Source organism: Hermetia illucens, chromosome 3 (genome assembly GCF_905115235.1).
Source record: "Hermetia illucens chromosome 3, iHerIll2.2.curated.20191125, whole genome shotgun sequence".
In the NCBI taxonomy this organism is placed as follows: domain Eukaryota; kingdom Metazoa; phylum Arthropoda; class Insecta; order Diptera; family Stratiomyidae; genus Hermetia; species Hermetia illucens.
In genome coordinates, this window is record NC_051851.1 from 28,191,684 (window position 1) to 28,219,205 (window position 27,522).

At 43.7% G+C, this 27,522-nt stretch overlaps 1 protein-coding gene across 1 annotated transcript in view; it reads left to right on the plus strand.

The window, feature by feature from the left end:
* LOC119652952 (coiled-coil domain-containing protein lobo) overlaps nt 1-27,522 on the plus strand; it is a 138,637-nt gene that overhangs the window by 97,264 nt on the left and 13,851 nt on the right. Inside the window, exons 3-7 of the mRNA XM_038057345.1 lie at nt 24,540-24,896; nt 24,957-25,196; nt 25,269-25,749; nt 25,812-25,944; nt 26,015-26,081. Coding sequence (XP_037913273.1) covers nt 24,540-24,896; nt 24,957-25,196; nt 25,269-25,749; nt 25,812-25,944; nt 26,015-26,081 — 1,278 coding nt within the window. The remainder of the gene's footprint in view (nt 1-24,539; nt 24,897-24,956; nt 25,197-25,268; nt 25,750-25,811; nt 25,945-26,014; nt 26,082-27,522) is intronic.

Genomic DNA, 27,522 nt, shown 5'->3' on the forward strand with positions numbered 1-27,522 from the left:
ATAGTTTTGTATAGCCTGGTTGCTTCTGTGGTTTCTCCGCCCATTTGAAGGTGAGCTATGCTGTTGCTCAGGTGCGTTCCACAGGAATCCCTATTAGTAATAGGATTTCAAAATAGTGATTGGAGGGTGACATTTTTCCCACTAGGGGTGTCAGATACAGTGAACTTATGGTGCGTTTATTTGGCAATCGAGTTTCACTGCGATTAAATCATGGATTATTAAAATCTACTGCGGCCTGCTTTGGTAGAATTACCCTGTGAGCCACCAACCAACTAACCAATTGCTTTGTCATATTTCCCGTGTACCTAAATAAAGTTAAAGGCCAGATCTTTTGACGAACCATTAACAATCTTTAGATAACCAACTTATTCCAATTTCTGTTCCATCTGGATTCAGCCATATCCTCAGGTTTCCAATTATATTGCCAACCTTTCAATTAATTTCAGGATACATTAATGAATATATTCTGATTTTGGTAGTACAGCAGGTTTCGTATTTCGAACAGCTTTTTGCCGAAGCTGTTACGTCCTGTGCACGTTATTGCTTTGCGTAAATTCTTCAAGATTCACTTTCACTTCGGATCTCTTAATCTCGATAAATAGCCATCGTCAAATAAATAAAAGAAATATATTACGGAATCAACAGGCTGCCGCTTGCAACAACTGAATTGCGTTTCTTTTCCATTCCTAAACTAGTGAAAGCAGTTCTACATAGTTGAGGGAGAGAGTGAGCTCCGAACAGAACGAAATCAAGAGAAAGTCCTACACGTAAAATAAAAATAGAGATAACGAGATTTATGTCCTTGGATCATAAAAATGTTATGTTGTTTTTTTTTCTTTTTTGCTTCTTCCACTTCTTGTTTGTGGAGGTTTGTCGACAAACCCACTCCCCGTTGTTTGGCCCAGAGTAAGCTTCGTAACTTTGTGAAGTTTTTCGTATATAGTATGCACCCTCTGCGCTTAGTATCGGGGTAAACTTAGTCTCTCGGTCTCAGTTTCATAGTGGGTATCTATAAAACGGCTTTTCGTTCTTTCGTCATATTTTCGCCTATTGTGGATAAGGGAAGGTGGTTTGGCCGGGAGCTACGGGTGTGGGGAGGATATAAATGGGGAGAGTGAATTTTTGTGTATGATGTCCCATCCAACCGAAATTTTATTGTCCTAGGTTAGTTCTTGTATCTTTAATATACACATTCATATACATTTCTGTTGGTAGTCATTCGTTTGCTCTCCGTTCATACATATTTATATAGAAAATGTCTGTATTATGTTGTCTGCAATAAATTTTTCATTCACTTTTCTGATTCTCCCCACTGTGGGATAGTACGTACGCATAGCATTAGATAGATATACCGAAAACTTTTCTATGCGGCTCTCAATGAAGTACGGAGAGAATAGACCGAAAGAACCCAGAAGTAGCATGCTTTGTGCCACTCCGTAGCAAAAGTGGGTGATAGGACGTGTCTGGGGAGCGCACGCCGGCCTAGAGCATTGGAATGTTACCCTTGATCCTCCATACAACTCATTGAATTCACTCATTTTGTATATATTTCTTATCTCAACCATGCTAACTTGATACACATTAAATCCAAACATCCTCGTACATATGGGCATCCATAACAATTGGACATTGAGGAAGAAATGCACAATCATAAACTGGATAACATGGACAAAGGAGACAATTTGTTTCAACAGTCGATACTAGAGAATACTCTCATTTCTTATGGCAGTAATAGGAAGCTATAAAGTACTTAGTCACAAACATATTCGTCTTGGTTGGAGCACTCCGGAGTATGCCTCAACTTGAAAGGAAAGAAAGGGAAAGCAAGACCAAGGAACGAACTGAAATTACCCCAGGATTAACCCTTCCCACAAATGAAGATATTGAAAGAAATGAAATGGAAAATTGATGAGAAAAACTAAGGGATGAAGGGGAGGATTACAGTTGTAGCTGGTGAAAGCATTCTGAAAGAAAAGTAAGAGTGAAACTGTTTTTCTAAGGATTTATGGTTCCTAATTCATTGCAAGAAGGTATTGAAGTAGAGAGTGGATGTTTTTGTTTTCTTTGGGATCTAAGTCAATTTGGTGCGATTGAAGGTGAACTCTGAAATTCGGAGGTTTACTACTAGTTCATTGTCTGAGGACAGGGGAGGGGGGAATAAACAATGGCAGGTACATCGAATTGTTCCAGAAATTTAGATTATTTCTTGCAATTTTTAGTAGTAGATACTAAGCTATCAACAGCTCTTTAGCGCTTGATTTTGATGGTCAATATCAATGCTACAATAAAACAAGTCGAGAAACCGGAACCTGGACGCTACAGGTATGAAAAGTTTTGTGTATTTCTTTTATAAAAACATTTGAGTCCAATTAGTATCTAGCACTGCATATATTATGTGAGAATATCCACTTTCGCGTGATACTGACATTTAAATTTAAAGTCTTGAATTTGCAAAGAAGCGGCAACTTTTACCTATTTTAACTTCCCTAGTAATAGTGCCACCAAACTGGAGGATTATGTTCTATGTTATTGCCTATATTGCTGCAAGATTTCATGATTCTAGGATGAACTTAAAATTCAACAAATGTCAAAACTTCGGGAAGTACTAACCGAGACCTATCATTTGATACCTCACATGATTGTATTTGGTGAAAACAAATTTGCACGTCCCTTTTGAATGTATGGGGACTAGAATGATGTAACTCACTGTATGCTTGAGCGTTATTAGTTCCTGCTTTCCCTAAATTTGGTGTCAATTGCTATAACCGTTCCCGAGAAAAATGGGTGTCACAGACAGACAGACAGCAATGGGTAGAATTGACCAGGAGGTGAAGGAAGGAAGGAAAAGGACAAGGAAGCTCGGCGGAACCTGAAGCAGGTTATATAGCGAAGCAGAAGAGGGGCTGCTTCAAGCAACTCTGCGCAGAGGCGGATAAAGAGCCTTGCGAAGCGTCTACAGGGTTGCGATGGGGAGATTTAGAGGTCAGGCAGCTCTGCAAATTACATGTCCCGATCTCTCACTGAAAATCGTTCAGAGTTTCTTCCCTTAGGAGAGCACAACCGGTTAGAGTCTACAGACGCCTTTAGATGTGCTGTAATACCCCCAGTAACGAGGAAAGAAGTCCAGCAGATTTGTGGAGAGATAATAAAGCGCTGGGTGTCGATGGGATACCATACAAAGCCCTTAAAGCCGTTAAGTCGAAGCCAGACATATTTGTAGAGTTGTTTGAAGCATGCTTGGCGATGAGATATTTCCTGAGACATGCTCATTAAAAGTTTTCTGGATTTATTATGTAATATATGCGTTCATTACAGATTCGTTTGAAAGTAGCTCAATTCGCTTGTTATATTGACATTCTATCTTAGGTTGCAGTAAGTATAAGCGAAAGAGGCAGCTTTGGTCTTCTACTATTTTGTTAATAATAGTAAGATTTGCAACAAATATTCCTGGATTGTGCTCTATCACGTATCAGGATAATATTTTTTACTACTAGGATAAATTTAAGGGTGTTCTCTAGAAAATTCGATAGTGACATTATAACGATTTTTGTTTGGACAGCTTCTGCGGATGACTCTTTTTAACTAAGTGTAAAATTGCTCAGCTTCATCATCAACCCCCCCTCCCCCCACGGGAATCCCTATCATTAACGGGAAGGGAGGGGAGAGAGGGAGTTGTTTATTTAGGGAACCCCCTGCTATTCGGTCCCGCCGCCAGTCGAGCTCAATCCGCTTCGCAATAAGAAGGGCCTGAACATAATGCGATGTTCACCCTCACAACTTCCCGATGTTCACCCTTCGCGACATCATACACGCAAGGGAGCGCCGGGTTGGTGCACGCCGGCAAGAAGCGTTAACCGCTCTAAACGCGATGTACTAATGATCACTTGTGGAGAAGTCTTCCAAGACTCGCCACCTGTCCATCGATGGTGCCAGAGATTCCGAGGCAAAAGTGATGTCGGGGATGCTTCCTTCGTAGCCTGGGCGCCGAAACGTTGTTGTGCATCTTGCCTTTAAAACTAAGAGCCTGGTTCTCGCCCCTATTTCCAGGATCCGTTTTCCTCCGGAGTTTGGCTAAGGCATGCCTCATTCAAGGATTCGGCTCTCCGTCAGGTCCCTGTTCCTTTGTCTTTACCTCCGCAGTGAACTGCGCTAGCTGCTGGTGAGCGGATGGTCTCCGGTGCATGTTGATTTGTAGAATGCGAATTATACTATTCGTGCCTTAGTCCATTCTAGTTCTGCCTTAAAGATTGGATACCGTTTCAAACCCGTAGTATGTGCGACGCGACGTTTTCACCAGACGTGCCAAAATCCATGCAGAGAATGCAACTTTTGCTTTCATTGCAGTTTTTCTCTTGGTGGCCTATCTGAGCGCATCTTCGGCACGCTATCATCTTGTTGGGTCCCTTGCAAGTCGCTGACGTGTGTCCTTAGTCCAGACACCTGTAGCACTTATTGGGGATTATTTGTATTCGTATCCTGCATACTACCCATCCAATTTTTGTTTTCCTGCGGCTAAGGAGTTTCCTCGCACATTGGAACTTCCACCACGGCGAGTTTTTGGCTGGGAGCATTTACAGAGATGATACCTATCCTGGCGTTCATTGCCTCTGCATATTCACGCTTTATGGCCTTCTCCACATCATTCGATGAGGCAGTAAAGATCACGGATTCTAGAGAGGTTCTACACCAGAAACAAGAGCCTTCTCTCCCAGTAACCTCTTGACCGTTTCGCAGAACGTACTCTTGCTAGTCGTCTTCGGACTTAGTTCGACGAGAACCCCGACACCCTTCGATTTTCGTATGGGAGACACTTCTGCTCCATTGTCTTCGTTTCATCCTGTAGCGGATTTCACTAAGGACTTCAGCAAATGTTTTCTTTTCCATCGGCTTGGTAAGTAGAGCCGGCGATCAGTCCTCCTTCGTTTCTTCGTCTTTCCTGCCACTGTTTTTCTATATGTAGCCTTCTTTTTTTTTGGACAAACGGGTATTTGGCAGCGTAGCCAGTTGTTTCGGTTTGCAATGGGCTATGTGCCATCCGGTTGGCGCTAGCAATATTCTTAGCGGAAAGTGCGGCTGTTTTTGCTTGCTAAGCCTCTTCCGCCGGTTTTCACGTTCGCCTGTAGTCCAGTAGTTTCTCCAGCTCCATCAGCTCGTTTTTGACGCATTTGCTGAAATTCATATGGAGGAATGTTGCCGACCGCATACATTTTATCATTGCCACGCATTTCCAGATGAACCTTTCCTTTTCGGCTCTAGTTAGGACAGTCCACTGCACTTCTACTCCGTTCGTGTCCGAATCCACCTGCTTTGGACTAGCGGTTCTGACTGGGCTTTTTACCGGAACAGGGACACTACAGGGTATTGGAGTTGTCGTCCCCGCAAGGTCAGTCGCGGCACTTGATAAGGCTTCCTCTGCGTCGCATTTTTGTGCTGCGCCCAAACGAAGTCACTCATCCTATTTTCTTGCTATTTCGTCGATTTTTTTTTGTATAATTAGATTTATTTTCCATAGAATTTTCATCAGCGCATTGTGTGCAAAGGAGACTATCGTCAGAAACGGCTGTACCCTCGGGGACACCGCCCCTACCCCAGTTTCCTGACGCCTGACCTACGTTTAACTGCTCGCGGAACTCACGCACGGATCGTATGGCTTGGAATCGACACATGCCTAGTTCCATCCAAATATCACGGCTGAACACGTTTACTATTGCCAACAGACTTCTAAGTAAGTCATGTAAGTACTTCAAGTATGTAGGCTCACATTTAGCATGTAGGCTATATTTGATTGCAAAACCCTCTTGCATCTAGGAGGTTCAGTGCTATGCAAAATCAAACGAATTAACGAATCCCCTGGAAGATGCCTCTCCGTATACGGAGCCACCCTCAGATGGACGCACTGATAAGATGGTATGCCACCCTTCCATGACTGTCACCAAGAACCTTATTAGTTTGGGTGCAATGCGATACAGATGTAGGACTATAGGTATACGGGATCGATATACCGAGTTGCTCTTGGCAACCCCTTGACCCAACTCGGTAGCCATTCTGCTCCTTGGACAATATGTTGTTGGTCCCGTGGTGCGAATTGGCCCTTCCACTAGAAATGGACGTTATGAATTTGTAGAGGGTTTGTAAGCAAGTAATCGGTCTTGTGTTTGCGTATTCTTTTTAGGGACAGAGTAGGTAATTCCCGCAACTAGGAAGGGTGGAAATTCCTCCGGCCAATTAATCATCATCATCATCATCAACGGCGCAACAACCGGTATCCGGTCTAGGCCTGACTTAATAAGGAACTCCAAACATCCCGGTTTTGCGCCGAGGTCCACCAATTCGATATCCCTAAAAGCTGTCTGGCGTCCTGACCTACGCCATCGCTCCATCTTAGGCAGGGTCTGCCTCGTCTTCTTTTTCTACCATACCATCCACCGGCCAATTAATGACCTGATTTAATTTGCGTGCCAACCGACTGTGTATACTGATGATTTTCTTATACTAGAAATTCTGCACCCGATCCAGACAAGAGCCCCTCCAGTTCTTCGAGCTGTTCATGGCTCGTTGAACCTCCTCATCGGTAACCTCTGCAAAATTCATGCCAGGTGTAGTGGCATGACGGGCGGGTAACCTCTGAGTCCACCACAATATTGTTTCCCTTCTGTCACCGAAAACTGTACTGTCTGGACGCTCTGTTGGGATTCGTTGAGTGATCTGAAAAAACTCCGCTGGTCCCTCGCGTAAATTGCATTCTGGACACGTCTGGAGTGACTTTTGCCGTCATAACCAACTGCATACGACAGAAAGTTTCTACTTTAGTGGGTACAGAGTTTTTACTACGAGTGTTTCTTTGCACTTTATTCCTCCTTTATTCCTTGGCATTGTCAGTGTTGATCTGAATTAGTCTAGCAATGTCCTGTCTTAGTGAGTCCCGCCGGTATTCCAGACGAATTTTCCATGGTGGATCTCTTCGGTTACTCAAATCAATAATGCGAAAGCGAATCTTCTGACCGTGTAATCTGGCAGCCTCAATTGCACCACAATACATTAGTGATTGCAGTTGCAGCAGCGACATATCAGCATACAATCGAGGTGCAATCTTATTATTGATTTGATATAGAATTCTCGGAGTTGCTGGAGATGCATAGAGCCTGGGAATACCCGGTCTAATCAAAGGATCCATTTCTATTTACTATACACGCTCTTCGGAATTCGTGCCGAATTTGAGTGGAGACTTCAGCTGGTCGGTGGAGAAGAGTGCTTCGGCGGCTACCTGCAGTGCGGCGTTGTTAATGCCGCCGCCTCTGCCCCCATCGACTCTCGGTCACCAGTTTCACCGATGACCTCAAGTCGAACACGTTCCCTGATGATGTCCGGGATTGTGTCGCTGCGAGCAATAAACCGGTACTGGTCTGCGACTCGCTGCATAGTCACATGCGCGAACTGCGTGAAACGCTGGACGAATCTCTGGTCCAACAAGGTGGGTAAGATGTTGTACCTAATCCCGCCGTTATTTCGTAGTAGGGGCGGATGATAGAGATGTTCACTTTCTCAGTCCATTTCACCCGCTGCCTATGCGAACCTGCTAAAGCGGTCGCCACAAATTGTGGCAAAACAGCTGCAACGGACGGAGCAATGCTTCGAATACGTCGAATCGCCCCACGATTAGCTGTTTCGATGCTGTGCTACCCATTACGGGAGCCCGACCCAGTTACCAAGTCAGATGACTTCCACCAGATTTGCATTTTATCCCTAAATGTCAGTGAGTAACCTGCAAAACTGCAAAGTTTACCTACTCCCCTGAGACGCTGCGGTGGTGTACAACCATTCAGACAGAAGCTATCCTGGCTACGCTGTCAAAAATTGTTTTTCGATGTCATGGTGGTCATGATTCACATTTGCGTGCGTCCAATATTCAAGTTGGTCGTTCCGCTACACCCTTATGTTGACGGACAGAAGGAACAGGATTATTAATACTAGCATTCGGTACGTTTAGTTTGACGATGCTGGTTTCCACGCTGGTAACCGCTAGTCCGTCTTCTGTCTCGCTCCCGGAGGTCCCTGCTTTTGGTTGAAGGACAACAATGCGATCTTTGATATCGACTCTAACGCTTTGGACGGCTGTTGTTTCTTGCCTGGATGCTAGGATTTTGCCTTCCGATAATGCACCTAGCATCTCTTCTTCTGCTATCGTCGTCCGTTTTTGTTTTTTAGAATTAGAGTCCATTTCTTGGTTCCACGAGTAATCCGGGAAAAATATCTATCTTAGTAAGGAACTTAATTGAAACAGAAGCGTCTAAAGTATTCAAAATTCGCATTCTAGAGACCAAGTGGTGTATCTTGGCTTGGGGTCCTTTCAGCACTTTTTACAGTGCACATAGGGCTGTACCGGGGCTATTGCTTTGCTTCGTCCCCGGGCAGATTCACTTGTCCCTAAATCACTTACTCTCAGCCCAGCGCTACAAATACTTGGGCCGTAAGAAGAGATTTTCCAACATTCACCGCTGGAAGATCATGTGAGAATTTTCCCGATTATACAACCTTATCTTGATGCATAATCGAACCAGCCCATTTCTCGCGAGTAAGTTTTTCGTCTTTCTTTTTAAATGGGTTGGGTCTGTCTTTAGAGCATTGCAATGTATTCTTACTGGAAGATTAGGACTTTTCTGTGTTGTTATTACATATGGATATCATGCATATTAATCTAAATTCGGCAACACGAACTGTAAAGCTACAGGAGCTGAAAGGATGGCATTGAATATTGACAAAAATCGCAAAAGTTTTTTTCCAAATCCGGTGCAACAACAATTCCCTCTACGTTGCGTTGCGGATATGACGAAATAAGTTGCCTTCCATGATCTTTTTGTCAACTATCTCGTGATCCTCATTGTAAAGTGTCGTCTCATGCAAGATTATTATCTGCCCAAATGATCACCCTCAATCGCTCATTGGAACCGTTTCGTACTGTTTGGTTTACAGAGAAAAAAATCTATTGTGCATTGTAACGTACATAGATGCATTTGCATTGCTCCCGAATTGCAATTATGCACGCATTTGCATTCTTTTGTGGAATTTCAGTCGTGAGAAGGAGTGAGCCTTTCGGGGACGCACTGGGATATTCCAGTTTTCACAAACATCCCGAATGTATTTTTCAAACTATTCACTAACTTCCGAGCGGTTCATGAGAGAAGGATACAGATCAGAAATCAAGCAAGCAGCACGAGGTTTCCCGGTGAACCTAGGAAAACTGCAAGGCGTGCAATGACAATGCATCCGGTAATTACCCACACCTCCACTCTTACCGAACGGCTCTCTTGGATTTTTTGTGCGAGTTGCATTCTTTTTTTTTTGCTGGTCCTTTTTTCCAACCGCAGGGATGCCTGCCTGATTTTTTCTGAAAAGCCTTTCTGGAAACCCTTGTGGGTCCACGTTTTTTTTTTCGCAAGAAACCTCGCGAAGGATTAGTCCCGACTGATTGTGATAAGATCAATGGCGTCGAAACTCGAAACCTTTCTGAATTCTGGCAAGGAATTGTGTTATGGTGTAACGGTCGCCCTTTTGTCGCCAGTAATTCGTTACAAAGGAGTCGAATATCGTTGCAATTTTGAACACGCTGCAGTTTTGTTGCATTCGTGGTTCGGCCTTAGAATTCAGATGCAAACATATAGTGGGATCGCAGGTTGGAAGTGTATCTTAATTGTTTGCATCTAAAACGTTGCTTGTTGTTGGCGCCTTGTATTCTACCCTTTCATTACCCACGAATTCTTACCATCCGCCTCCAGGCTGTGATATGCCGGCCAGTGTCTGGCCAATTTTAATTTTCCCCCATGTGAGGGAAATCACTCTACCGTATCAAAATTTCCGCGTGAATAAAAGACAAAAAAATGTTAAAATTTGAAAATTTCGCCGAGGTCTGATTTCTCCTTGAAGCGCTCTCGCCGTTTTCCTTCAATTCCCTTGTCACAGAATGCAGTAGTGCAGTGAAAATTGCAATTGCAATTATGTGTACACAACAACATAAAGTCGAGTATGAAAGGTAGACGTGCAGGTAGCGGATGCATTGTTACGGACGAAAGGCTGCTGCAAACAATGAGTGAAAGAGGACGCTCTGGAATGGGGATTACAAAAATGAAATTATCCGGAAAAAGAAAGTATTTCGCGCGATCTTTTTTTCTTGTAGTTTTCCGAGCGGTTGTATTGCATTCTGTATGCAGCAAGCGTTGCACTCACACTTCTGTATGCACATTTGTGTATATGAACCTTCGCATAAACAAGTTCTTATTGCAGTCACATGTGGGATTTGGAAAGGGTCTGCGAAAAGATTCCGCGATCAGCGGTGTGGCGGAGTCCTTTTTAGGGAATTGATCGCTTCGAAAATGCAACACGGGGTCGGTCCGTACATGATAATATCGGCGTGTCGTCAAAGGGATTAGCAGGAATTCGCTTGAATGAGGGGCCTAAATATGGTCCTTTTTGTGAAGATTATTTTAAGCCTGTGATTTGGATTTCTCGAGTGTATTTGAAAGAGGGTTGGAAATAATTGTTTCGCGAATACCTAGGAATTTTTAAATAAAGTTGACAATAAGTAATTTATGGGTTGGCCGTCAATATGTACCAATTACCTGATTGTTCGCTTGAGGAAAAGGCAGAATCGGTCCAGAAATATAGTCTTCGAAATGATCCGATGAATATTGGTGGATTAGTGTTGAAGCGAATTTATTATTAGTTTATTACACCTTTGTGCAGATATATAGCACTCTGGGAGCCAATGCATCTCTTTCTGGGGTTCATGTGTGCTCTGCAGGAGCCGAGCTCGCATTTACCAAGCCCGATGAAGAGGCCCGACTATTAATAAAACGCCACCGATCTAGATGGAGGAGTTGAAAAGCACCTGCTTCAATGCAGAGTACCATGCAAACCGCGCTTCATGGGTATTTTGCGTCGGGGGTAACTGACTGTATTTTAACGGAGCCTCACTGTTGCCTGGTCCCCTCAATGAATAAGCTTGACGTTACTATAGGGGATATGGCACCGTAGACTTTCTAACCTCCTCCAGATGAGTATACTTGTTAATATGAAATATCCTCCAGCACAAAAATAGGTTGACGGGTCGAAACTAATCCCGCAACTTCATTCTTACCAAAAGCAGAGAACCTATCTGTGACGGAAGAAAAGCGCAAGTACTAGTGGAATCTTTCAAGCCACAGCTCATCACTTTGCCGCCACTTAAAAATCCGGCTATCACGTCCATGGTCGATTCAACAGCCAAAAGCTTCCTCTCTGAAAATACAGATAAATTCGCAACCTTCTCTACATTGAATCCATCCAACAAATCGTCTGACACGACGAGCTTTCTCAGCTTATATCAACTCATGGAACTTACTAAAAGTCTCAACGGTTAAAAATCAAGTGGTCCAGATGAAATCTCTAACTTCGTTATTCAAAATTTACCCAAGACCTCGCAGTCTTTAATAACTGCATCAATAATGGCTAATTTCTCAGCACCTGGGAGATAGCAAAGATAACTCCCATAAGGAAACAAGTCGAAATACCGGAAGCTGGACGCTTTGGGTACCTTGTGTGGGAAATTTCTTATGCATGTTTTCCCATTTGTACCTACTTAAAAGTTCTAAGTATTCCTTGATATGCCTCTAAATTCTAACTCCGCCGTTCATATAATGTCAATTTATATAATGATGATGTCATACTCGGAAATTTGTCCTACGCGGAGATACTGAAAAAGGTCAAAGCTGATCCTGACCTAAAAGATCTAAGCGGAAACGTCAGCAAGATTCAAAGGACCCTGAAAGGTGACCTCATGTTTAAGTTGAGAAAATCCAGCTTGGAAAAAACTGATGGCTTCTGAACTCAAGTTAGGAACCCACTGGGGGAGAATGTCAAAGTACGGGCCCAAAAACATGAGGTCTATGTACAGTGCAATGATGTCGATTAAGTGACATCCAAAGGAGTAATTTGTACTGCCTTGAACCCATATCATATCATCACTTCTAAGCCTGCCATTAAATACTTGGGAGTGATGACAAACGGGAAGCTCAGCTATAAGTAACACGTGCAGTATGCTTATGACAAAGCACGCACCGCAAGTATGGCCCTGCCAAGGATGATGCCGAACGTGAGAGAGCCCCGGCATTTTTCCAGGTTGCTTATAGCTAGGGTAGTGAGTTTGAACCTGTTCTATGCAGCTCCAGTTTGGGAAAAGACATTGTAGGTCATATGCCCGGCATACAGGACTGTCTCAGATGATGCAACATTCGTCATCTTGGGAGATGAGCGGATGAGATGACGAACACATACAATGCGAAATCTATCTCTCCTTTATCGCAGACAAAGAAAGCCGAAGGGAAGAGACCTATAAATAGATGGCAAGAGCGTTGGGATCGCTCGTGAAAGGATTGGTGGACACATAGGCTCTTCCTTGCCTCCAAAGAGTGGTTGGAGAGACGGCACGGTGCGAATAATTATAATCTTATCCAGTTTCTTACGGGGCATGGAGGATATCGCCAGTTCAGGTTTAAGCTAGACACCTCACCCGATTGTCCAAACTGCAATGGAGACCCAGAGCACGCATTATTCCACTGTCCAAGATTTGTGGAAGGAAGGAAGAACCTGGAGGAGACTCTAGGATAGGTTCTTGTACCAAAAAATCTGGTGCGAAGAATGCTTTCATGCCGAGGTGACTTACATGCGAACAACTACATGGTCGCATCTATCCAGAGCAAAGTGCGAAGGCCAGAGGAGACGAGAAAAGCGTGGTTACGTACGCCGCAGAGAGACGAAAGGTGAACAAGCTCAAATGAGCTGATTCCGCCGCGCGATGTAATACCATATGGTCGTTCCACTGGACGAGAAAGCATAGACTGTAGAGTTCGTCTGACACTGCAATTTCAAAAATATTATTCCTCATCACCAGTTTGGGTTCCGGAATAAACACGACCAGGTTGATACAAATCAACCTCAACCACTGCAGCGCAAAACTTATCCTCGCAGACCATTTATGAGAAGGGAATCGGAGCTGCCATAATTAGCGAGCCTTATAGTAACTGTAAGAGTGGTGCCTGGGCTACAGATGTAATTGGCAAGGCGGCTTTATGGCGTGTGGAAATCTAGCCATTCAAGAAGTGATGAAGTTTCCAGAAGTTGGATTCGTCAGGGCAAACACAGCTGGCATCTACATATATAGTTGCTACGCTCCACCAAGCACGACGATAACAGAACTCGAGGCAATTTCCTTCTGGGGCGATGTGCGTTCCCGGGAGCTGTAAACCAGGGCTGGTCCGTGAAAAAGTTTGAAGAGGATGCATTTATTGGGATACTAGCTACAATCTCGTTGGTGCGGCTTCAGAAAAGGTAGAGCAAATGTTGGGACACACAATGAGAGCATGCGACGCTTCTACGCTGAGGCGGCGAGTTCTCGCAAAAAGGCAGTCAAATTATTGGTGAAATCGGAGAGTTGCGGGCTTGCATGTTTTCGAGTTCGAAGGATATGCCAACGATCCAGACCAGGACGAGACTTAAACGAGAAACGACAAGTACATATGAACTTTACAGGTAGGCTTAAGCAGGCTATGTGGACTAACAAGCAAGAATGATTGAAGGAACTTCCCGCAGAGGCAGACCCAAGCCCCTGGGGAGCAAAGTAGAGGATGGTTATGAAGAAGAGGAGACGGCGAACAAGACAAGTGATCTGTACGTGTCTTCTGCTCGATATCGTGGCGCTTTTCCCCCGGGATAAAGGGGAGTGTAAAAATAAGCATGCTTGGATGTCTACACCATACCTATGGTAACTGAGGTGGAACTTGCGCAGGTTTCCAATAGAGCTCCCAAATTCGCTGTTAAGATCAGACCGGATTTATCACCGTATTTGAAACGTGCATATTAGAAAGAGTTCCCCGTCCGGTGCAAGCCCAATAAGCAACCAGGATATCCATCATCATACCGCCCGATTTCCCTTATCGATACAAAAGGAAAGATGCTCGAAAGGGCCATCTGCAATATACTTTTCTCTAACATAGAATATAAAGGATGAACTATCGGAGCGGCAATTTGGATTTCAATAAGCTGACTCGACGATCGACGTCGACTTGAGACGCGATGTCGTCTAATAAACGCTGTGCCGTGGTGACGTTGGACGTCAAAAATGCGTTCAATTCAGCCAGTTGGGAGTGGATAAAAAGCTCACTGGCTAAAATGAATGTCCCTAGTTATTTGACTTAGCGTCTCGAAAGTTACTTCTCGGAGAAGACACTTTGGTACGATACGCATGAGAGTTCCAAGCAATACACCGTCACAGCAGGAGTACCATACTGCTCAGTGTTGGGTTCTCTCCTGTGGAACGTGATATATAATGGGGTCCTTGTCCTTCCCGTGCCAAAGGACGCCACGATAATCGGTTTCGCTGATGATATGCCGAGGTTGTTGTCGCGAAACAACCTGAAGACGTGGATGTGTACGCTAACGAAATCATTGCCACTGTAAAAGCATGGCTGGAGATGGTTCGGCTTGATCTTGCTGAACAAAAGACGGAAGCGGTCTTGATTACCAACTGTAGGAACGTCTCTGAGAAAGCAGCAAATATTAGCGCGGATCATGCCTAACATTGAAGGTCCAAGATACAATCGCAGATTACTTGCCGCCAGAGTGGTTCGCTCCACAAAAGTATACGCGGCACTAGTTTTGGAGGAAGCACTAGCGTGTGAGAGTAATCGGAGGAGAGTAGACATGACTTACCGCTTATTGGCGCTAAGTGTGTGCAGCACTTTCAGAACAATTTCAGGCGAGGTAGCGTGCGTTAATGCAGAAGGAAAATACGACAACCCTTACCTTGGAAAAACTTCAGTTACTAAGTAGGGGGGATTACAGGCTGAATATTAACTGTCAGAATCTTCTCCTCCACCTTTACCAGGCAGAGCGGAAGAAATAGAAGTTGGTGACGTGGACGGTAGTGGTTTAACGTTGGTATGTGCAAATGGAGCGTGAATCTGTGAAGGCTCCCAGCCGGCAGCGAGGAAAGATAAAGGTGGAAGTGAGACACCTTGGGAATGTGGATATGTACGTGGCTGCACTACCAGGTGTGGTAATGTTAAGAGAAATCGGTAACAAGGAAACGGAATTTTCAGCAGGTTCTGCTGTAATGCGCGGAAGAATCGTAAGAACAACACACCTCTGGTGGGTAATGCTTTATTGTGCTCCGCACTAGGGCTTATATCCATGCTTCCCGCGGGGACTAGCACTGGTGTGCCGGAAGGTAATCTAATCAGCGAAAGAGATATCAACGAAGCTGGTGCTACCCGTAGGAATAAGACACGAAGGCGGGAAAGAAGAGGATGTGGCCGCAACCGTGGGGGTTTTCTTCAAGGATGGCAAAATATACAAGGGAAAATTTACCATCCTCCAGGGGCGCTTGCCCAAAAAATGCTGGAGCCTGGAACAAAGCCAAGATATAACAATCAAGGATTTCGCGATAGGCTTTTTCATTTGGAGTGCACTGATGAGCCTGTCTTAAAGCGGCTCCTTCCGATTATATATAAAGGGGCAATTACCGCTTATAACGACTTTCGGTTACGTTGCTCCCCAATGTGAGAAAGCATCTAGTGAGTTGCTTCTGTCCTTGACGAAATCGTCAGTCGTCTTTTTCCAATTTTTATGTTTTTTTTGACGCATGGAAATCATATGGCACAGTCAGTTTGGATCAAACTGGTGCCACCAGGTTTCCTTCAATCTTTATTTGGTGGTGCAGTAATGGTCATGTCCTTCCCGTCATAAAGTATTATTCTGTCGATATAATTCCTTTTCTGATTCCATAAACAGCTTCCTTTTTTTCACTTCTTCTATTGAGGGCTTAGGCGAAGGCACAAGTAGGTAGGATTTAAATTGTAGTCCCTTTCTTACGGGGATTCCGTCAACAATTCTGAAGATATTGCCCTGTTTGCTTACTTTTGTGTTTGTCAAGGACCATAATCGTTCTTTACGCCCTGGCTAAAAATTATATGATTGAATCTTAATTTTTCCAGGAATGACTGGGCTATCTATGGTTAGTTTCCCCGGACTCCTTCAGAATCTTTCGGTTCATGATCTTCAGGTATAATGGTAGTAATAATAGTAAATAGCAATATTAAAATTTACGAGATTTAATTCAATCTTGAGGCCTTTATCCTTTCTCTGGATCTGGTCTCGTTTTGAGTGACTTCCCTGCCGCCACTTTCTTCTTTTTGACCTTAGCGAATTGTGGCTAGTATTCGCACTGTCCTATTGAAAGACTATCAGTTTTCGCTTAAAGACGATTGCCTATTCGTGAATTTGTTTACTATACGACTTCAGCCTAAATCATATTTGTCCTGGAAGCATTTATCTATCCCCCTCCTCATATAATACATAAATACGCAGAGTTTTATTGAATCTTGCTACAGTCAAGATTACGGCCAAAAGTTGGCTATCAAGTGGTGTGCTAGGATTTATTTGATATCATATGCTTTGATGAAGTTCTTGTTTCGAATAGGTGTAATCCTCCCTGAACACCGTTATTAAGAAAAGTGCTGCATGTGAATTATGTCTTTTATATTCAAAGGATCTTGAGAAATTTATGTTAGAACATACTAAGAGTTAAGAAAGCTTGGTGACTGATAATAAGATATTTCAGAAATGAGAAGTTAGCGAAGAATTGATTGCAATCTTTAATCTCCATAACTAACTGATACCACGTCCTCGAGGCTGGTTACAATCCTCCATTTCTTCGCGTTGAAAACGTTTTGTGCTCCTTCCGACATTAAAGGTTCTCCTTGCAGTTGTGAATTTCTCATGACTGAAAAAATATTCGGGGCTTTTTTCAAAATATAACTTCTACACATACCGTTCAATAAGGAAAGTAGTCAGAGGATGAAGGTTGTTATGTAGGCATATCCTTTTCGCCCGTATAGAGTGGTGGCTATATACAAGAAAAAAGCGTGGAGAAAGCGACATGAATACGAAGGCTCTCTTATTTATAAAACTCTTCTTTCCTTCGCGGCGTCGTGCACGACGATGAAACCCCTATGGCGATATTCGCTTCGCAAAAAAAAAATATAAAAAGGATTCAACGTGAACGGACGGACGGACATGTGTCGCCATCCCATGCACATATCATGACTGCCTGCCTGCCGGGCACTATATTTCAACTATGGCTATGTAGCTGATTCGAGTATTTAGATAGCGTTCAAAATATATTTTCCCTAGATCTTTTGGTGTAATTCCGAAAATCGAACATTCTTACATACGTATGATATGTACAAGGATAAGTGGATGGACGTGCGGCAATGGACAAACCTTGCCTTCAGTTCTTCAGCGTTGTCGCCGTTTTGCCTTTCATAGATGATTGCACGGGTCGCGTTTGTTTGGAAGACCGTACTCCGGAGTGAAGGGCCACGCGAAGGGACGAATAACCTCGGAAAAGTAGCCGGGGCTCTTGTAGAGAAAATCCCTTACTAAAGACTTCTGCTACGTACACCATACGAGTATACAACGGGGGCATTATTATGTGTCCTTTGAATCTTCCACCATTCTACTTTCCCGCTTTCACTCTAAACTAAGTTCTATACGATTTTCCACCTATCCTTCCCTCATCCTCGGCCAATCTCCACTAATTCCTTTCAATACAGCCGTTCGTTCGCTTGGCTACCGAAACCTTTTTCAAACATTCGCGTTTACTCCGCAATTTTCCTATAACACCTCATCCTTGCGCGAAAGGATCCTTCCCTCCTGTCTTCCCACTTCGGTCCAATGCCACCCTACCACCCGCCATTTGGCCAGAGTCAGTCATCCGCAATGTACTTGGCACATCTTTGCCTTGTGTGTGATGCTTATGGCCATCGCCGCCGTCGATTTCAAACTTTAGCATAGTCGAACGGACAAGTACATCAGAAAATAGCGCGAGAACGGAAACGGACCCTCCTGTATTTCTTCTACGGTCGTTGTTCGCGTTCGTCCTTTCTAAGGATGCGGCGACACATATGACTTCCTCCCATCCTCCTGGCTCGCTCCAAATCGAAATAGTCCGTCCAACACTGCAGAATAAGCCAAGGCATTCTATCACATATAGATTGGCCAGCTATAGATGCCGAGAAACAACACATATGGGGGGTGGGAGTGGGAGAAGTTCCAGCGGTCGGATACACCGCGACATACTTGTATTATATATATTGGCATAGGAAGTGAAAGCAGGTTCTTGTTATGGGTAGACACTTGCCGCTGACTTTTGTATTTTCGCATTCGCTATGGATATGTACGTCCAAGTATATCCTACATCCACGTGTAATCATACTTGGAACGAGTATCCTTTTTGTTGCAACCCTCTCCCTCAAACCGGCGGGGTCTATTAGGTAAAACGCGTGATTTCGTTCGCGAACTCAAATGTCCAAAGTCAGCGGAGAAAAGTGCCAAGAAGCCTTCAAATTGACGACGGGAGGAAAAAGCAGGAATTGGGGGAGGAATATTGGAATTGGGGGAGTGAAAGCAACGAGAATGGTACAGTTGATTGAATGAGTTAAAATCTGAAGTGTGCGATGATGTAAAAGTCAGAAGGAGGCTTTTGTTTTCTTCACGTTTTTTTCCACGTTTTATAGGAAAAGATCCATTGAGGATGGAAGCGAAAGGATGAGAGATGTTCATATAAGTAAGATGTGTTCGAAGGCAATTGTTAAGATTGGTCTGTTTAAGGGTCGAACTCGAATTTTTCCATTCTTTCGCATGTGTACATACTAAGATTTCCTGAATTCGGTCAAATACTTGAGACCGTGAGCTACATCTTGATATTACATTATAAATAGGATGATTCCAGGGACAAGGTAAGAAGGTGGTCATGAAATCACTTTGGTTTCAATTTTTTGGTGTTATAATTGAAGTTCGATTGGATTCGGGTTGAAATTGGGGGTAGTTAGAGCCAACAACTCTATGCTGAGGGTTTAGGTTACATTGCTTATTCGGAACTAGTCTAGAAGAACTAAAAGTCTGCCATCTGACCTCTGAGGTTTGCAGGTGTAATCCAGGTCAGCCTCCCCGTAGTTTGGTAGTTGGGGGATAAGATTGTCGTCATCGATTTTTTCGCTTTAATGCCTCCAGGCGAAGTTGCAATCACTGTAGCAGGCTAGAAAGCGTAGGCTTCTGTCTGGTATTTGCGAATCTTTTTCCTGCATTCCGATGGATCTTTTTTTTGTGGGTTGGGTAGGGGAATTCGTTTGCGTACAGAATGTTGAACTCGCACAACGGTACGCCGTCAGACTACCAAATAAATATCACCTCGTCATCAGAGAACTAGCCTGGAATCGTTTGACACAATTCCTCGGTCTAGCTATCCCGTTCTCCCAGCTTAGGTAGCCTTTAAGTCAGTGAATTTGTTTCAATAGCGAGAGGGGAGAGAAAGAAGGGAGTTGTAGGATGAAGTTACTTTTTGCCATCTGGTCCCTAAACCGGTCGAGCTCAAACTTCTACGCAACAAGAAGCACTCGAACATATTCGCCAACACGGTTCCATCTGCCCGCTCTGTTCAGCATCTTTTTCACAACGTTATCAGAAGAGAGCTTCCCTGTGTTTGGATAAAGTTACTAACGAACTCTATCCCACCTTCGACAATAGGAAGCGGTGTGATGGGGGTCGTCCACCACTCCATTGCAGAACACACAATCGGGGATCGGGCCTTCCCGAACTTGTGTAGGCAAGGTTGAAAACCTCAATACCCACTGAGAAGTTGGGTGAAGAAATAACCAATTTCAACATGCTTTCGCTTCAGCCACGGATTTAAATTGCCAAAGAGCCGCGCACTCCATTTGCTTCTTGCCTCATTTTGCCAAGATAGTTGCCACTCAGTTAGTGTGTGTTGCCTTCTTCATGAAAAACCGAGTCTTCTCCCTTGCGGTTGTGGATGGTTTTACGTTTCCTAGCAATGGGAATCATCATCACAGCCGGTTCTGAGACAGTGCGCTAGGCAGCCGGCATCCGCAAAGCTACTCATTTCTACACTTGGACAAGGCGCTTACCGTACACCTCCTTGCCAAGGGCATCAGCCCATACCTCCGCACCGTAGAGTATAATATAACAGACTGCGTTGTATCAATAAGAACACGTCTACTACTAAATATAGGTCCCTCAACATTCGCCAGTAGTCGACTTTAGACCAAGATTCCAGTCGCATCGTTGCCCGCTGCTGTTTTGATTTGCTCGAAGAAGTTCATTATCGAGTCAAAAATTAAACCAAGCTATTCAACCGTTGGTTTTGACTTTTTGATTCTCTTTCTGTTCAAGATGACTACTTTGATTTTTTCCGTCACATCAATATATCAAGTTTGGTTTGCGCCTGTCTAACTGTGCGTCCGGGCGCGACGCTTCTGGCCAGAAGCGTTCCAGATGTCCGACCATAAGATGGATTTCTGTGCTACCCTTGTCTTGATCTTCATTCTCTTCTGGCCCTATTGCATTTTGCGGAGTAAGGAGCGGTTTCTCAGATATTCCCTCAATATCCGCAAGAAAAAGCTTGGCACGTGGAATGAAGTTTCTGATGTGCCTAGCATTTCAGTCCGTCTTACGGAGTTGGAGGCGTTTCTGACACCAAGCGTCACAAGGCGCACTCTCCGTCGAAATCGGCTTCTGTGTGCTGCAGCTTTATGAACGCAGCCACGACTTCCATAGCAACATTCACCATGGATCCACCTGCTTTAAACCCAGACTAGCTTGGGGAAAGTCTCTGGCAGTACAGATCGCGTTAGAGAGTCTACCCCTGATGAGATTTTTAAACAATTTCAGAGCACTTACAGAGTTATCGGTATGCATTTGGCAGCTCATGGTCTCTTTCCTTTTTGATAGTCAATCCGAGCCTCGTCACCTTGCCGTGACAAGGAAAAATTCCCATATTCAGGCAAGCGTTGAATTTACCCAGCTGCAAATCAGTTTATATACGTTTGCCGGGATACCATCCATGTCTGGCGCCTTCTGACTGCTTGTAGTGAGTACTGCCTTTTTAAGCTTTTTTATGGTGAAAAGCTGGCAGTCCTCAATGCTTTCCGTGTTGTTGCCATCAATTCGTGCGAGATATCTGGGGAATAATGCCCATACAATACGGCCGATTTGGTTGGTATCAGTATGCAGGATTTTCGCAGAGCCCCGATTTTCCGGGTGACAAGTTTATAGCCGAAACCTCGCGGACCTTCATTTACTTCGTTGACTAGGTCCTGGTAGTAGTGAACTTTGCATTTATTTATCGCATTGTGGAATCTAATTTTAGCTGAGTTGCATTCTGCCGTTCCGACATATCCCTCCTCCAGGGTGTATAAATGTTGTCCCTTCCGCAGATCAGCAATTTTCGCCGTCACGAGCACATAGAAGGCTTGTCATGGTTGGGGCCCTCTGGGGCATGAAACTACACAGAAGGTTGTTATTAGGTTCATCGCTAAATTTTTGACAGTATTAATTGCAACGCCATCACTTCCCGAAGTATACTTCAGCACGACTCTGCTTGTCCCAAGAGCTTTGACAAGTTTTCCGATGTTCACCAACATGATGTTCCATGCGGAGGGAAGTGCCGGACTTTGGCATGCCAACAAATTGCGTCAACCACTTCGAATACGATGTATTTGTGGTCTAGTGAAGACCCTAGCATTAAAGTCATTCCCTACCAAGATTCGCCCCTCCGTGGCTGCAATTACGTCCTCCACAGCATCAAGCCTGCGTCGGAAATTCTTCATCTTCTCATTCGGTGTTTGCTAAAAGCTAAAAAACGTTATCCCTAAACACCGAATCCAGTCAAAGGTATCCCCTTGGAGTTCGGGAAGAATCCTAAGCCGGGTGCCATTTCCTATTCAGATAGCAATGTACCCGATAATTCGACATGTTATGAACTTTGTTCCTTGTTCCGGTATTGCTCGCTGATACGCTAGTGCTCACCAGCTTTCACCTCCCCAGCGAACTGCGCTAGCAGCTTGTGGGGATGACACTTCGATGCATGTTAATTTGTAGGATGCGGATTATGCTAGCCGCGTTGGAGCCTTTCCAGTTCCGCCTTGTAGACTGGACACCACCCCACAACGCCCTTATGACGCGCGCCTCAATTCCTACGGAGATGGCAATTATCTTTTCTTTGCAAGTCTTCGCTTAGTGACCTGCCTAACCCATCTACTGATGTCTTCCTGTCGGGTCCTATGGACGTTTTAGACGTGGGACGACCATAGTTCAATCATCTTTATCTTATCTTGGGGGTATTCTCCGTATTCTTACCCTACGTATTACTCATCCAATTTTGATTAAGAAGTTTCCTCTCGTATTGCTCAGTAACTTTGACTACAGTGAGTTTTTGGTCTTGAGATTTCGCAGAAGTGATTTCAATTCGGGCATTGGTTGCCTTCTTCAATTCGATCTTTTCTGAGTTCTGAGTTCAGTGATAATCGGTACCGCTACGGCGATCTTGGGGAGTTATCAAGCAGGTAAAGATTATGGTAAACTTAGTTATAAAACATTTAATATTACATATGCGCAAGAAGAAAGAAGTGGGTTGACATTTGGTGCTAATTCGTTCAAAACGAGCTCCAAGTCCCTAGTACTAGTGATATCGATTGCTACTTTCACCCGATGAAAAGTAGTAGAAAGTATCTGAAAGGAAATAATTTAAACGCGTAAACTTTCTGACAATTGGGGGAGGACTATCGGCTAGAATATATGAATCATGAGAAGCGCATAGACAGTCAGGTTGACGTAAGGGAAAACCTTGGATCGGCGGAGCCTGGAAGTGCTAAATAAAAAACAATAGAAACTAGGAAAGTAGCTCGGGAAATGAATTGATTGAACCCTAAACCCCTATAAAGCAAGGAAGAATATGGGATAGGCAAAGGGATTGGCCGAGGTTGTTTTCGAAGAAGAAATGATCCTAGTCATTGTGTGATGGAACGAAAATAGAGATCTAAAGAAAAGTAGTTTCTTAGAAGGAGAAATCCGGAAAAAGGGTATGTTTGGAGGTAATGGCAGGAGACTATTGTCGAATGTAATCAGAATATTAAGAAAGAGGGGGTTCCCGGAGCCTTAGAAAGATAATTCGAACTAGCCTGGCTGAAGGAGTCAGTTATGAACATCTTCCTTACGGTAGTACACGGACAGCGACCGTTAGTTTATTACAGTACTGGTGACGGCGGAGAGAGTCGAAACAGGCTAGGTTGCATGTCGATTTAGAGTGCAAATGGCATTGAAGCGATGATAAAAAGGTCTCAGCTTTTGCCTTATAGGATCAGTATGCATTAGTGGGTAGGATAGATTCAAGCAATATCAAAAGTATAACGCTGACGGGGAGGCATATGACAATGTGTTTCTTAGGATGTCATGGAACATACTTGATCCGGGTTTTGGGGGACCAATTTAAGAGGAGTTCATATCTGCAGTCACTATGCTTTTCCTGGCACAGTAATTGCAGAATAAGAAGTTTTAGTGTCAAACGAGTAAGGATACAAACCTACGTCCACTTTCGGCAATTTCAATGCATGTTCCTTTAAAGGGGAAAGCCGAACGCTTTTGCTCGGTTGAATGTGGTAGCGTGAATACCAAGAACACAGATATTTTCCGAGGGAAGAGGCCAAAGGTATACATATAGTGAATTTGACATTCATTATTGTTGCAACAGTGCTGAAACTCTCTTCCTGAGAAGAAGCCTAACGCAAATAGTGAACTCGATATACATGGAAGGTGTTGTCACTGGTAGAGTCCTTTAGTTTGTTAGGGAATACGATATATAGAGTAACAACTAAGCTGTCTATATTCCGGTTGAAGACTGGTCCCGGAGGGGAGAGGGAGAGAACGTTTTCAGAATGAAAGTTGGTTGCCTAGTTGAATCATGAAGGTTTTGGGGAATTGTTGCTCTAGCTGTTGGTAGTTCACCTCTTTCCTTCCATTTGGTAAAGTCTTCTTGCTAAGCGGAATATTTGGTATTGTCGATATGTAATGGAGGAAGACGGTCTGATGGCTATTTGCAGTGCAATGTTTACTCATACGTCAGACGTTTAGTATAGGGGAACATTTCAATCCATCAAAAATAAAAAGAGAGAAAATCGGAGCTCGGGGTGAAAATCATGTGGAAAAATCGGGCTCAGGGTAAAAATTATATGGCTCTGGGATACAAATTTTTATTTTTATTATTTCTTTTTTTCTTTACTGAAATTTCTATTCCGGGCCCCCTTTCCAACCCCTCTTGTCAAACCTGTCTTATTATTATACGGAGCTGCTTTAAGCCTTTTACGATGCTGGATGCTTTAAAGTAGAGATTTAGCCGGTAGCAACTTTCCATTGCGTCGACTATTAAAGGCTCAGGGCTTTCATGTATGACGAGTTTACTGTTGACGTCCTGGCCAATATTCATTGTTCAATTTTTTAGTATTTTACACAAAAAGGGAGCTTTTCGGGATGATGTGCTGGATCTGTGGGAAAAAGAATTCCTGCTTCGCAGTTTAATTTAAATTCCACTAGCCTTCGTTTTCTTGAAATGTTGTTGTAGTATTTCAACCATAAAATCATTTAACTTTCTCCCACAGCCACCTCGCTTAATTTCGCCGGATACATTGCTTCGCCAAAGGCGTGGCAACTGCTACGAAATGGCCACCCTTCTTTGCAGTATGCTCACAGGAGCTGGGTTTGCGGCCATGGTAGTTTCTGGCTGTGCAACAATCGAAACTACCCTTAATGATCAACGGCGTGTACCTTGTCCATTTGTTCCTGAGGATCCAGTACTGGAACCGGAGTCACCGGCACCAATGAATAAGAATAAATACGAATTAAGGGGACCTCCTGATCTCCGAAGTAAATTCATGGTTGAGCTAGAAGAGAAAGCTCTACAAAAAGAATTAGAAGAAGAGGAACGACGATTGCAGGAGGAGAGAGATAAGTCCGAGGTTTGATTGGTTTTCTGGAAAAATTTTGGGCTTTGAGACTGAACTTATAAAAATTTCCAGGAACTTGCAAAGAGACCTCCAGACAGATTTTTTGGGCGAAGAATGCATGCATGGGTAGCTATTATCGAAAACGCTCCGTGGTGCTACAAACCTCGCCCGAAAGTATATAACGATGAGGGTGAAGAGATTATTCCAGACCCTACCGCGTTCTTCATAGAACCAAGTACTGGATTTCGACATGAGACTTCATCACCAAAATATTTACGAATTGAAAGCATTTGGAATCAACATAATTATTACGTAAGTACTAGACCTATTGACAAATAATTGGATGGGCAGTTTCTAACTATTCCGTTTTGACTGGTTCCCCAGATCAACCGCCAAGAACCCACTGAAAACCTCCTCGCAGACATGAGGTGGGATTTAAAGAACACTGACCACTGGGAACACTTCCTTCCAGCTGAACCCTTTGAGCTTCGTGTTGGAGAATCCAGAGATCAGGATCTTGAACCTGGGAATCAAGCAACCCTTCTAGTGGAGAAGCATCTCGATATTTTGCCGTCGTGGGTGCAGAAGCTTCGGATCAGTTTGAAAGATTTCGAATCCCGATTCCCTAATGAGGAGAAAAGTATTTACTACAAAAAAGCTCTTTATCAACGATATGCGCCTTACTTTTGCTACGATGGTTTAATGAAGAGACTAACAATCTTCGGAGACTTGGATTATCAAAAACCTTTGAAACGCTGGGAATGGTATGAGAATCGCATGGATTATCTCAATTTGATTAAAATTGATTTCGAGACCAAGCAAATTGAAGAGAGTTTTATACAAGGACGAAAGGATTGTTTGAAATGTAGGCTTTCATTTGTTTTATTCTAGATATCCTTGTTTTTTACCTTTAATTTTGCGATCTAGATTTTAGCCATAATGCTGAACCACACCAACCGAAAACCTTCTATTTTTTTGACCATCCAAGGTTGGATTGTTTGAGAATGATGCAAGTAATGCCGGAAAAGTATGTTTTTCACTACAATAACCGGGAAGATTTGTAAGTGTTTCTGCAGCTCTGTTTTGTTTTGACAATTTCTCTCACTTCAAATCATTTTAATTTTTTTCAGATGCTACTATCAGGAGTTCCAAACTAAGCCGAAGGAACGAATCAGGTGTCACGCAAAGTCATTGATGGTGAGTGACGTTTTTGTCAATTTGCCTTTCACCTAAAAACTCGTAGACTGCTTGGTAGCATTATATGGGGTCGTATTATCAGGGACTATATTTGGATCAAGCTTAACAGGATCCAAATGTCTGGGTACAAAGGGGGCTATGTGGTCTTGACTAACAAATGCCCTGAACGTATTCATCCACATCTTTCACGCGAAGTTCCTATCAAGTACATTGTGTGTTTAGTCAGGTTTCGGGAATCAAGATACTGAACAACAAAGTCCTTCGACCATAGCAACATTTTGGAACTGCTACCACGGGGCCTCGGGCATCTGCAATGGAATACTTCACATGCTGTGTTTAGAAAGAGCTTCGCTATGGTATTTCCCTTCAGGATGGATTGAAAGACTAGGATAGGCTGAAAGGTCATGACTCCGTATTCTCAACGACGGATGAGAAATGGCCTGCAGAGTTGGAGTGGGAGTCTGCTCAGATACGTCGAACACATCTGAATCGTCTTTAGGGTTGTTAGTGTTTTTAGGTGAGTTATGAGAGGCTCGTCGGTGAATTTGTTGTAATTCAATTCCCAAATAAAAAATAGATATGGGGACTGATACCCACTTGGCTTCAAATAGCGTGGCGGTATGGTCACAGGTTTGTTCCTCTGGCTTTCCGAACAAAGGAATATATAACAGAAGGAAATAAGCGGGCTGGCGAGCTGGCCAAAAGTGCTTCTCCTCCTCGCTGCCCCCATGCTCACAGATTTGATACCTCTACAGAAAGCCCTGATTACAGGAACCATCTGAATGGGGCATTGGCTATTTGAGGACCATGTTACCAAGTCTGGAATTATAGGGTATCCTGGGTCTGAAGGATATCTACCGCCAAATTGGCGGTAAGTAAGTATACACCCTTGTTGTCCAACTCTAGCTAGAGCTAGGCATCAAGGCTAGGTAAACCGTTCTGTGGCGAGTAATTACAATAATCTAGGTTCCAGTTGTACCTGGTGATCCAATTGACTGTTATGGTCGCCACAGAGGCAACATTTCAAGATTTTTCAATTCTATTTTCTTCTCATTAGAGCTATATACAAACAGTATATAGCTCCCATTGTGCCCTAAGGGTTACAAGATTCCATCTAATATCGTCTATTTGTCACCACCTGAGTTTCCCCACATGCGAACATATTTAAGAAAGTATATAAATATCCTAGAAGATCAGATGCCATTCAAGACGCTGATTAGAATGCTAATTGCGCTCAACTCAACGAGGATGGCTAGTGGAGGAGGGTCTTGGTTTTTTTGTGAGCAAAACTAAGGGGATGGGGAGGCGCATTACCAAATAAGCGTCGTCTAATCGAATTGTTCATCAGAGTCGAAGCGATTTGCATATTTGCGTTCCTACACGTGAGCTCTTGACTCGAGGACGACTTGAGAACGTGAATGAGATAGTCTGAAAAAAGGAA